The sequence below is a fragment of the Danio aesculapii genome, chromosome 23 (assembly GCF_903798145.1).
Source record: "Danio aesculapii chromosome 23, fDanAes4.1, whole genome shotgun sequence".
NCBI classification, from domain to species: Eukaryota; Metazoa; Chordata; class Actinopteri; order Cypriniformes; family Danionidae; genus Danio; species Danio aesculapii.
In genome coordinates this window covers 48,554,030-48,567,053 of record NC_079457.1, presented here as the reverse complement: position 1 = coordinate 48,567,053, position 13,024 = coordinate 48,554,030, and the positions used below count along the sequence as shown (strand labels likewise).

Here is a 13,024-nt window from a genome sequence, read left to right as displayed (position 1 = left end):
TGAGTCTCATTTTTACCAATAAGTGTGCAAATGCATAACTCTTTAATAACATCATGAATTTAGCCTACTGAAGTGACAGACTGATAATTCTCAATGACTGGTTCAGCCTCAACAATGCTTTTATTCACCCAAAAGACAAACTTCCATAAGGATTTTAAAGCAATTGATGTTCAAAGCCATTTGTTTTCTCACATTGCCTGTACACCAGCAGAGGGCAGAAGTATACACTAGAATAGCCATCTGTGTTTATCTTTATCGCGTGGTTCAGGTGACGTGCGAAATTCAGATGGAGGGCAGGAACTGAACGGGAGACACGGATTCAGAAGAGTGTCCTGCTTACATGAACTTGCTGCGTCCCATTTCGCATACTTATACTACCTACAAGTATGTAGTTTTTTTAACAGGAAATGTATATACTTTTGGGTGTGTAACAGAGGAGAATGCGAGCTTTGGGACATACATACAACTTCCTAGTTAACTGATCGTTATCTTGCAGTTTTACGAGCCCTGTCACTCATCCACATTTCTGATATATTTAATTTCCTACCTTATTGGAGAAGCAGCAGCAGCAGGTTAATCTCCCATTCACGAGACTTTCATGAGGAGAAATCTCCTCAGGTCTTTGGATTCAGATGCATTCAGATGTTAATGTCCAAAAACGTCTTTATATAAGTTCAGTATTGTAGTTGCAGATGAAATATAACAGAAAACGTGATTAAAATATTTTCCAGTTGGCTAGATGTTAATTATTAAGCATTTAAGCAACTTTAGCGAAGATTTTCTACTTGACGGTTGGTCTCGCGCGTCCGCCATGTTTGTAGTTTGTTTACACTTCTTTTTTTTACCCGAGTCACAACCTGCTTTTTTTCGGCGTATTATTCATTCATATATTAATGTAATATGTTCTCACATTAAATTCTCACTTTATCATTTGACATACTTGTAAACACTAAAAACAAAACAGCCCTGTAGTAAGATAATCTGCAGAATATAGAGTGATTTTCACAGCGTAAGACTTCTCAACTGAAAAAACCAGCTTACCAGCCTAGGCTGTTTAGCTGGTTTTAGCTGGTTGATCAGCCTGGTTTTAGAGGGGTTTTGGCCATTTCCAGCCTGGCCTTAGCTGGTCAGGCTGGAAAATGACCAGCTAAAACCAGCTTGACCAGCCTAGCCAGGCTGGGAGCCCAGCCAAAACCAGCTATGTCCAGCTTAAACCAGGCTGGTCAAGCTGGTTTTAGCTGGTCATTTTCCAGCCTGACCAGCTAAGACCAGGCTGGAAATGGCCAAAACCCCTCTAAAACCAGGCTGGTCAACCAGCCTAGGCTGGTTTAAGCTGGATTTTTCAGCAGGGTTGCCTTGGGTTATTTTTACTTTAAGTACAGTTTACCTCACACAATTTTTTTTTTGTCATGGTGCTTTTTCTTGAGTATGAATTTTCAGTACTCTTCCCTGTTGAAAAAACAAAAACCCTCCTAGGCTGGTTGGCTGGTTTTAGCAGGTTGACCAGCCTGGCTTTACATTTCCAGTCTTGTTTCCAGCCATTTCCAGCCTGGTCTTAGCTGGACAGGCTGGAAGATGACCAACTAAAACCCGCTTGACAATTCGAACCAGGCTGGGAGCCCAGCCAAAACCTGCTATGTCCAGCTTAAACCAGGCTGGTCAAGCTGGTTTTAGCTGGTCATTTTCCAGCCTGACCAGTTAAAACCAGGCTAGAAATGGTTGGAAATAGTCTGAAAATTGCCAAAACCCCTCTAAAACCAGGCTGGTCAACCAGCTAAGGCTGGCTTAAGCAGTTTTTTTTCAGCAGGGTGTTTCCACCACTTTTTAAAAAGTAATTTACAGTACAGGTCAAGTATGTTGCTTAGTTGCTTTTAACATAAATGTATTTATTAAACTGGATGGCTTGTTGGTTATACATGTATAATATAATCACTACCGTTGGGGGGATTCCTGCTAATAAAAACTTAGACTTCAGGTTTTTTTAAATGACATTTTCCAGATGAGGCTGATGTATCACAATACATTTATTTGCACTGAAAACATTTGAGAGCTTGTGATGAAATAACCTAAAGAAAGTCAATTACGGTTTACTGTTCCTGGGCAGGGCCTGAGGAGAAGCGTGCTGATGTGTGGATAATCTGAGCTTTTCTTCAAAGCAGATGTGACATGAACAGTGTAAAGACCACACACGCACACACTCCCGTCACTGAGATGAGTACATCAGATGTGTGAAGGTCTGCAGGCTGATGAACTGAACTGGTCTGCGCTGGATTGATGTCCTGCTCATCAAATGCTGCTTCTTCAACTCTATCTGATGATCGGCTGGTGGACTGGTAAGCCGCAGAGTAACATGCTGAAGGTACAACAACAAATGAAAGTGTAATTAATTCAATGGCTGTAAAAACCTATGTAGGTCTGAAATACTTTTGCATGATGCCTATTTATAAGTCTGACCAATCAGAGCAGAGTATCTGACTAATCAAAGAAGAACAGAGCCATCTGACCAATCAGAGAAGAAACTATTTTTACAAACCCAATATCTATGAATTCAGAACCAAAAAAGTCTGAAAATACGCCTATAAAAATCTGACTTAAAAAAATTAAGTTGTCTTAAACTTCAGATGTTCAATATTCAAGTTAAGAAATTCAAAACATTTTTAGGGGCGTATGTAACCTCCACCACCCAACCCACTCCAAGCTGGGATCGAAACAGCGACTGTCTGTATGGAAGTCTATTGCTCTAACAAGGAGGCTAAAGACCATGGTCTCTAGTGTCTGTTCCTTGAGCACCTTTAGAGGTCAGCGCAGTGAGGTTTACCTGCATAACACTTCGCTAACTGGCCTCCTTACGCTCACCCCCCTAAACCTCACTCCCATCCGGGTCACGGCACCAATGTAACCCTGCCGGTTCTACACCACCCAATACACTCTGAGCTGGGATCAAACCGGCGACTTTCCGCATGGGAATCGGTTGCTCTACCAAGGAAGCTGAAGACCATGGCCTCTAACGTCCGTCGCTGAGCACCTTTAGAGGTACGAGGAGTGAGGTTTACCTGCACAGCACTTCATTAGATGACGTCTGTTACACTCACGCCCCTAAATCTCACTCCTATCTGGGTCATAGCACCAATGTAACCCAGCTGGTCCTACACCACCCAACCCGCTTCCAGCTGGGATCGAACTGGCGACTTTCTGCATGGGAATCAGTTGCTCTAACAGGAGGCTAAAAACCATGGCCTCTAGCGTCTGTCGCTAGAGCACCTATTACATTTGCTAATTCCAATCCAGATAGTTTTAGCATATTTTAAGCTCCATAAAAATCATGAGTCCTTTCCAAAATAAAGCTACTTCAGTCATCTGGGGAAATTATCCTCAATATCGCAATATCTATTGCAGATAAATTAAATATTGTAGTAATTAATTTTTTTCCAATATTGTGCATCCCTATCCCCTGATCCTGCATTTTTATGTGGACAAACAACAGAAACACGTAAAAAATGTGCCTTTAAAACACCCGTGTTCATGTGGACAGTGAACCACCGAGAGTGATAGTGAGTGTTTTACCATGAAGAGTTTGTAACAGCACAGTAAACATGAAGATGACGAGCGTGACTGAAATCCCGCCGATCAGCATCATCTGAACAGTGCTGTGTGTGATGTCCGTCCACGCTCGACTCAGCTGGATCCACCACAGAAGAAGAGAACACGCCGTTACATCACCCTCCTCAAACTCCCTGCATCTGCACACACACAACACCATTATCATGAGGAGACTAGATAGTACTGTGAGGAAATTGCACTGAATTACATATTTTTTAGAGTCAATGTGAATTTAAACCTTGTGTAGTGTTCAAATTGACTCCTTTTGGTTATGTTTGGGGCTGTTTTTGCCCTACTGACTTCCATTATAATTACATTTATTGATTGCAAAGCTGACAGCATATAATCATGCATTCTTGATTCTTGCTGTTTTTCTCTGTTGGGATGGTGTCAAATGTGTAATGTTTACTGTTGATCATCAGTTGCAGTGCATAATAATAATCCTTCAGTGCAACAAAATCCTTCAGAACTCTAATATGATGATCTAATATTATGCTCAAATATTATTTTTTACTTTAATTATTATAATTTTATTTCTTTTAATTACGATTATTACCATAATAACAGCACTCGTACGGCCTCCTCACTCTTCTGTATTACTCCACCCTTAGAGTGACAGCAACTGAATAAATAAACTCACTACAGCTTGACAAATATTGCAGCTGTTGGACAACATAATGTCCTTTTGAGGTTTTTTCTTAGGTGAGAATGTAGTTGTTTATTATTTCAGAAACTCAGCACATCTGCATCCATCAGCCTGTCATACTGAGCAGAGCAAAGATGGTTGATTTTCCACCACAAGGTGGCGACAGAGACTGCATAATAAGACCTTAGGAGCGAAAAACAGCATTTTCTCAGCTGATCAAATCATCATTAAACAGGTAAGTGACACTCTAAGTCAATTTCTATCTTTGTATGTTGTTGTGCTGTATTTATACCATAGTAATCAGCTAGTGTTTGCTTTGCTTTGGCTTTTTAAAGGTTAATTATTGTGATCTCCCGATTGCAACAGAGAAATACTGGGAAATCTCTGTAGACTGATGGCATTTCATGTTGTTCAGCTTTATAATCTTAAAATGTGAGCAAAATCAGCTGTGTTGTCATCACTTTAGACATTACGCTAGAGAATTATTCATGTACTAGCTCTAAAGTGACTCTGCTGTTCTGACATCAGCTGCAGATGTGAATGAATGGTGGAAGAAAGTAGGTATACTATTAAAACACAGTTTCCCCCACAGTCCAAACACATGCACTATAGGGGAATTGATGAACTAAATTGGGCGTGTGTATGGGTGTTTCCCAGTACTGGGTTGCGGCTGGTAGGCTGGCATCCACTTATACATAAGCTGGAATAGTTGGTAGTTCAATCCGCTGTCGCAACCCCTGAAATACAGACTAAGCTGAAGGAAAATGAACGAATGAATCGGCTTTTGCCTGTCCTTTTCTGACGTTATGTAACACAAGCAAATGACAGTATAGAAAACCCAAACCTGTATAGCAGACGTCCCACAACATCGCTGCGGTTTACGTCGGCTGCTGAGATTCCCATCTGATCCAGAATGGTGTCAGGAACGTCATAACCCTCCTGAATTAACATGGCCAGATTAAAGAGGCCCTGAAAAATCGCACAATATTTGTTATTATAGTAATTATATTAATATTACAATCAGGTTTCATTAATTAATGTACTTACTAACATGAACTAATAACGAACAATACTTGTACTGTCATATTCTGAGCTATTGTTTGTTTTCTCCACAAGATGTCGCCATTTTCCCCAGTGTTTCAGTTTGGGGTTCATTTGTGGTAATTCTGTTCAGCTGTGTCTTGTTAGTCTAGCCTATTTATTCTACCCTCTTGTCTTCATTTTTAATTTGGTTTTTGAGTTTGATGTGTTAACGATGTTGCCGTAAGTCCTCTGGTCACTACCTTTCATCAATTGTGTTTTTGGTTAAAGTACCCTTTGCTCTACGGGGAACTTTATGTTGGTTAACTACTTCCTATGTTTTTGCCTGGCTGCTTTTTGATGAATTTGGATTTCCTAAATAAACAACTTTTTGGCGTATTGGGTGGCTGAACGGTAAAACACTGGTCTACTACACAAGAGACCCGGGTTCGAGCCTTGGGCTCATCACATGTACATTTACTAATGACTTATTATATTCCAAATTCACACTTGTTAGCATTAGTTAATGCACTGTGAGTTAACATGAAGTAACAATTAGTCCTAAAAACACCCCATCATCGCGGTCAACTTCGCTCCATGGCACAAATCCACCGACGTATACGGCGAGCCACTGGACAAACTGGTAACAGCGGAAAAACCGTCCACATGGAGGTACGCAGTCAGCTAGTAAGAGCGAAAAGGAACTGCGTCGTCCCGCCCCGTAGCGTTCGCTTTAAAGAGGAAATGCAGCCATATGTAGCTTTGGCTACATAATTCGCGATCTCCAGAAATGTATACAGGGCTACGCTTTCAGAATGAGCCTGTGTTGATTCCTTACATTGTAGGGACCAAATGTCCCTACAAGTATAGCAATACCAGTAAATCTTTACCTCATAGTCTCCATGAAGAAAACGGCTCATAAATCAGACAGAATGAAGTGTTTTGAAAATGTAAAAGTGCAGATTGTTTCCTATGAGGGTTGAGTTTAGGGGTAGGTGTATAGAGTATACAGTATAAAAATCACTACATCTATAGGAAGTCTCCATAAAGATAGCTGTTCAAAATGGTGTGTGTTTACCTGAGGACTGCCATGGAATGCTGCTGTACTGTACATGTCAATAGCCTTCACCATATCAGCCTGTTTACAGTAATAATCTCCCATCTGAAGCAAACCTGCAGAAAACAGAAAAACGGCAACGATTAAAGACATCAAAGAAAAGGAAGAGGACAGCTCTTATTGACAATATATATGAGGAACAATATGAGATTATAAAGCAGTTTGAGGTAAAAGTGCCTACCAGCTTCCTGAGGGATGTGGTTGTAGGTGGAGTAGTTGTGATACCTCCACTGACAGGCAGAACTGTGGCCTAACAGCTAAAACACACAAGATATTGTGGTGTTATGAAGTTAAAGGTTTGTGTTATGATATGAAGATTTTGATATTGTTTTACTGGCAGACGATCAGACCTCACACAGATGGGCAGCATTGTGCTGTGCCACACCAAGACCAGTTTCTGCTAGCATGGCATACTTCACCAACGCCTCATCCCTTCATCAACAAACAATACAAACACACTTTTAGAGATATGTCATTTCAAGACAAAGGGGTGGATGGAAAGATGAATGGCTGAGAGAAAGAGGGGTGGATGGAAAGATGAATGGCTGAGGGAAAGTCATGGATGTAAAGATGAATTGCTGAGGGAAAGAGGGATGGATGTAAAGATGAATGGCTGAGGGAAAGAGGGATGGATGGAAAGATGAATGGCTGAGAGAAAGGGGTGGATGGAAAGATGAATGGCTGAGGGAAAGAGGGATGAATGGAAAGATGAATGGCTGAGGGAAAGAGGGATGGATGGAAAGATGAATGGCTGAGGGAAAGAGGGATGGATGGAAAGATGAATGGCTGAGAGAAAGAGGGGTGGATGGAAAGATGAATGGCTGAGAGAAAGAGGGGTGGATGGAAAGATGAATGGCTGAGAGAAAGAGGGATGGATGGAAAGATGAATGGCTGAGGGAAAGAGGGATGGATGGAAAGATGAATGGCTGAGGGAAAGAGGGATGGATGGAAAGATGAATGGCTGAGAGAAAGAGGGGTGGATGGAAAGATGAATGGCTGAGAGAAAGAGGGATGGATGGAAAGATGAATGGCTGAGGAAAAGTCATGGATAGAAAGATGATTTGCTGAAGGAAAGGGTGGATGTAAAGATGAATTGCTGAGGGAAAAAGGGATGAATGGACAGATGAATGGCTGAGGGAAAGAGGGATGGATGGAAAGATGAATGGCTGAGGAAAAGTCATGGATAGAAAGATAAATTGCTGAAGGAAAGGGTGGATGTAAAGATGAATTGCTGAGGGAAAAAGGGATGGATGGACAGATGAATGGCTGAGGGAAAGAGGGATGGATGGACAGATGAATGGCTGAGGGAAAGAGGGATGGATGGAAAGATGAATGGCTGAGGAAAAGTCATGGATAGAAAGATGAGGAAAGAGGGTGGATGTAAAGATGAATTGCTGAGGAAAAGATGGATGGATGGAAAGATGAATGGCTGAAGGAAAAAGGGATGGATGGAAAGATGAATGGCTGAGGGAATGGGATAAAGGGGTGGATAAATTGAGGAATATGTGGAAGGATGATTGAGAGAGGGAGGGAGAAATAGATGAGGAGGTGGATAGATAAAGAGAGGTAGGGAGGAACGCATGAATGAAGAGATGTATAAATTGATGGAGTAAGGGAAGGATAAATGGTTGGAAGAAATGAATGAAGGGGTGGAGTCGGGATAAAGGAATGGATGGATGCATGGAAGGTAATTGGTTAAGGGAGAGAGAAAAGGATGAAGGGATGTTGGGGAAAAGAGAGAAGTATATGTGAGGGAATGATGACCTGACTAGAGGAATGAACTGAGGGAGGAAAGGATGGAGAGATGGAAGGTTAGTTGAGGGAGGAATGAAGGGATGGAAGGATGTATTACTGCCTAGGTGGAAAAAGATAGAGGGAAGTGTGATTGAAGGTTTGATGGAGGGATTTAGGGATAAAGTAATTGACTGATGGGTAGATGAGTGAAAAAGGGATAGAGGAATGGAGGGAAAATGCTGGATAAATGAAGATGGATGAGTGGGCAGGATATAGGCACTGGGAAGGAGAAAGAGAAAGGAGTGGATGGAGTGTATTAATGTATGGTGAAAGGATGAATCCATCTCTCACCATGATCCTCTCTGGTACGTCTGAAGAGCTTCTTTAACTCTAAATCCTAGGTGGCCATTGGTCTCACTGACTTGTTTCAGGAGTCTGGAGACACAGAAACCCAAAGAAAACATTTCGTCTGACCTTTCTTCAATAAATCCGTCGTGTCTGGTACTAGCTGTACTAACTGAAGCGACATGTTTAGATGAGAAGGATAGTCTGACGTACATCACAGCTTTATCTTGATTTCTCTGCACTCCTGGGGCAGTTCCAGTGGAGAGGAACGACGCGGACTCCACAGCGCCGTCCACGTGACCCAACTGAGCCGCATGCAAGAAGTATTGGAACGCTGCAGTCTGGGAAAATGTGATCAATGCAATTTAAACTCATGCATGTGTTCGAAATTGCATACTTCCATAGTATATAGTACGTTAAAGACAGAATTCATGAATGGGAGTGAAGCGAACTTGCGCAGGTAGGTCATGTGAGAATGACAAATGGTGGCTGTAGTATGTCCCAAATCCATTCATACTCACATTCACACTATATAGAACGTACTTTTCAACGGTCGTGTAGTAAATTCAAATTTAAATGTAGTACCAACTAGGGTTGTCTCGATTCTGGGATTCGATACCAATCGGTACTGAAATTTTAAAAGCGTCCATTTCCTGCGAACATTTGGCCACTGTGGAGCTCGTTCTTAAACACTCAGTAATACTGGAATACTGTATTGGGTAAGCTAAAATTGTCCGTAGTGCATGTATGTGAATGAGTGTGTATGGATGTTTCCCAGTGATGGGTTGCAGCTGGAAGGGCATCCTCACCGCTGTTAACTGAGTGTAACCGCAGATACAGGGACACTGGAGCGTTTCAAAGTTACGTCGATCAGATGGTTTGTCTGTAAGCTGACATACAAGCGATCCGCTGATAAATCGTGGCTTTAAAACACTCCAGTGTTCCTGTATCTGTGGTTTCACTCAGTAAACAGCGGTGAGTTCGGTAAACTGATGACCTTCCCGGCCAATCACAGTCAAGTCTGTTGAGCACGTGAACACAATGGCCAATCAGCGCTGTTTAAGAACGAGCTCCACAGTCTCTAAATGTTCGCAGGAAATGGACGCGTTGAAAACTTCAGTACAGATTGGTAGCGAATTCCAGTATCGAGACAACCCTAGTACCTACTCAAGTAGGCGATTTCAGACACAGTGACAGTTTATTGAAAGGGTGCTCAACCCTGATCCTGGAGATCTACCTTCCTGCAGAGTTCAGCTGCAACTTGAACCTGAACAAATTAATTAGCACCTGAACAGCACTTGATAATTACAGGCAGGTGTGTTCGATATGGGTTGCAATTGAAATGTGCAGGAATGTAGATCTCCAGAAACAGGGTTGGTCATCCCTCCCTGCTGAAAAATCCAGCTTAAACCAGCCCTGGTTGGCTGATTTTAGCTAGTTGACCAGCCTGGTTTTAGAGGGGTTTTGGCCACTTCCAGCCTGGTTTCCAACCATTTGCAGCCTGGTATTAGCTGGTCAGGCTGGAAAATGACCAGCTAAAACCAGCTTGACCAGCCTGGTTTAAGCTGGACATAGCTGGTTTTGGCTGGGCTCCCAGCCTGGCTCGGCTGGTCAAGCTGGTTTTAGCTGGTCATCCCCCACCCTGACCAGCTAGGACCAGGCTGGAAATGGTTGGAAACCAGCCTGGAAATGGCCAAAACCCCTCTAAAACCAGGCTGGTCAACCAGCTAAAACCAGCCAACCAACCTAGGCTGGTTTAAGCTGTTTTTTTCAGTAGGGCTGGTTTATTAACTAACCCTAACAGTTATAATAGTATATAACAGGACCAAGTCTGGACCAATAGAGAATTCACTCTGCACACTCGTCCATTTCCTTTTTCAAGAGAACTAATTGTGTGTAAGGGATTAAAAGTAGAGGATTGCTGTGTGGAAAAAGACTTGTTAAACTTGTAATCTTGTTCGTTTTTAATGGCTTTTTGGTGATGGTCCATAATGAAAACGAATGCAATATTTTTCTTGCGTGAGGCTGAATGGTGAATGGTTAAGGAAATGAAAAGCCAGCAAATGACGTTTGCCATATTCGGGTTTTGCTCTTCAGAATCATCATAGTGAGCATTTGAATGGGTGAGGTTGTCATTTTCAGAAAAGTAAAGTTGACAAAGGAAGTTAGAGTTTTCAAAGACGATTAGACAGAGAGGTATGTGTTCATTTTGCTTCAATCCAGTATAAACCTGTTCTCTTTGATAAGTTATGAGACAGTCAAGAGTTGAGAAGAGTGGAAATGTCAAAGGTCACTATGAAATAAAAGTTTAGTCAGCTAATACTGACAGTGCCATTTCTCAGATTAGGCTGCTCTTCATTTTACACCATGTTACTTTTAAACACTGGTTGTGTTTTGTAAAAAATTAGCTGACACAGCTTTCTGACACTTACACTTGTTATTAATGTATGTTTATAATGTAAAAGGCATAATTTTTTATTTATAATGTTGATTTATATTTGTGCATGTTTGCTAAAATCACAAGGTTTTCATTTAACCAATTTTTCAGAGCCTTGTTGATAAAAATTTCGATTTGGACCTTTGAGTTGAGTGTTTAGAACCCCTGGTACATCGTGTTGTTTTCAGCATGTTTTCACAACTGTGCAAAGGACAGGAGTTTTTGTGTGTCTAATAAGACCTGGACTGCCTATTCAAATGGTTAACATTTCTCTGAGGATTTCTCTTGATATGAATCCAGAAAGTAGCGGGTGTTGTGGTGGCACAGTAGGTAGTGCTGTCGCCTCACAGTAAGAAGGTTGCTGGTTCGAGCCGCGGCTGGGTCAGTTGGCATTTTTGTGTTTGCGTGGGTTTCCTCCGGGTGCTCCGGTTTCCCCCACAAGTCCAAAGACATACGGTACAGGTGAATTGGGTACGCTAAAATTGTCCGTAGTGTATGTATGTGAATGAGTGTGTATGGATGTTTCCCGGTGATGGCTTGCAGCTGGAAGGGCATCCTATGCGTAAAACATGTGCTGGATAAGTTGGCGGTTTACTTCGCTGTAGAGACCCCAGGTTAATATAGGGATTACGCCAAAAAGAAAATGAATGAATGAATGAATCCAGAAAGTTTGTATTTTTGTTCTCACAACCCAAATGAAAATTCTTAGTTGAATTACCTACAGTTTTTAGACAAACACAGAGGCCATGTGATGATTTAATTGCTGTCAGAATCCACAGTTTCTAATGAAGCTCAATCCAACAGTTGGTTTGTGAAGCCTTTAGGCTACTAAAACGCACATTTGGGTAACACTTTGTGGTAATTTGTACCAGAAATGAAAGAAATTAATTTCATTACTGAAGTTCTAGAAATGTAGTGTCCGTGTAACTGATTAGCGGTCAAAATACCGCATTATATAAACACTAGCATCTGACCGAGCACATGAATGACCATGTGAGACGAGTAGTTCTAGTTTCGTTCAATTACAAACTCAGATGTCCACTGCTAAATTATTTAAACAAATCTGGCTAGCTTTGGGGATTTTTCTTTTCCAGACGTCCCGATGAGAAACAATTGTCATCTAAATAGTGGTAGCGACACCAAGTGCTGTTGATTTGAATATAGTTTTATCAGCAACCGAAGATGCCATTGAAGAACATTTCTTTGAAGAGAGTAAAAAAAAGAGGGTGTATGGATGGTGAGGGTGAGGAAATGACAACAATTTTTCATGTTGGACAATTAAATATAGGGTCAATTTGCAGGAACTCACCTCATTTCTATCTGGTTTATCAGGATTTAAACCATTTAACTGGTAGACGCCTACATTGAAGAGCCCATCGCGACTGCCGTTCTGAGCCGCCAACTCAAAGTACTCTATGGCTTTTCTTCTGTCCTTTACTATAGTACTGTAATACCATCCGAGTCCATTCAGAGCTTCAACAGAGCCCTGCGAAAACACACAAGAGCCATTATAGACATCACAACATTTAGGTTAGGGTTACCTTAGGTTATTTATCCCTTAGGAAATTTGATTTGCACAGGCGACACATGAAAACACAACGAGTACTAATAAAGGGGCCAAGGTAAATTAAATACATATCCATCCAAATCCATGTAGATTCCAGCATATTTACTCCATATAAAAACCGTACTGGAACTGATGATCAACAGTAAAAATGACAAACGGTACCTCCACCCAACATTCATATATCCACCCATCCATTCATCCATCCATCTGTAGAACAATCATTTCATCCATCCATACATTCATCAATACACACACATCCACCCATTCATCCATCCACCTCATCCATCTATCCACCCATCCATGCACACTACACATCCATACATTCATACAAACATACTTTCCATCCATCCATCCATCCGTACACCCATCCATCCGTCCATCCATCCATCCATCCATCCATCCACACATACTATCCATCCACCCATCAATACAAACATATTGTCCATCCATCCATCCATCCATCCATACAAACATACTGTCCATCTATCCATACATCTAAACACCCATCCATCCGTCCATACACTCATCCATCTATCCACCCATCCATGCACACTATAC

At 41.6% G+C, this 13,024-nt stretch overlaps 1 protein-coding gene across 1 annotated transcript in view; it reads right to left on the bottom strand.

Annotated features, from left to right (window-relative positions):
* Positions 1-2,006: 2,006 nt before the first annotated feature.
* The window catches only part of LOC130217360 (protein sel-1 homolog 3-like), a 30,352-nt gene continuing 19,334 nt past the window's right edge, over positions 2,007-13,024 (bottom strand). The window contains exons 15-23 of the mRNA XM_056449457.1: positions 12,209-12,385; positions 8,676-8,803; positions 8,469-8,552; positions 6,734-6,815; positions 6,565-6,640; positions 6,345-6,439; positions 5,091-5,215; positions 3,565-3,740; positions 2,007-2,353 (exon numbers count right to left, since the gene is read on the bottom strand). Coding sequence (XP_056305432.1) covers positions 2,151-2,353; positions 3,565-3,740; positions 5,091-5,215; positions 6,345-6,439; positions 6,565-6,640; positions 6,734-6,815; positions 8,469-8,552; positions 8,676-8,803; positions 12,209-12,385 — 1,146 coding nt within the window. The 3' untranslated portion in view covers positions 2,007-2,150. The remainder of the gene's footprint in view (positions 2,354-3,564; positions 3,741-5,090; positions 5,216-6,344; positions 6,440-6,564; positions 6,641-6,733; positions 6,816-8,468; positions 8,553-8,675; positions 8,804-12,208; positions 12,386-13,024) is intronic.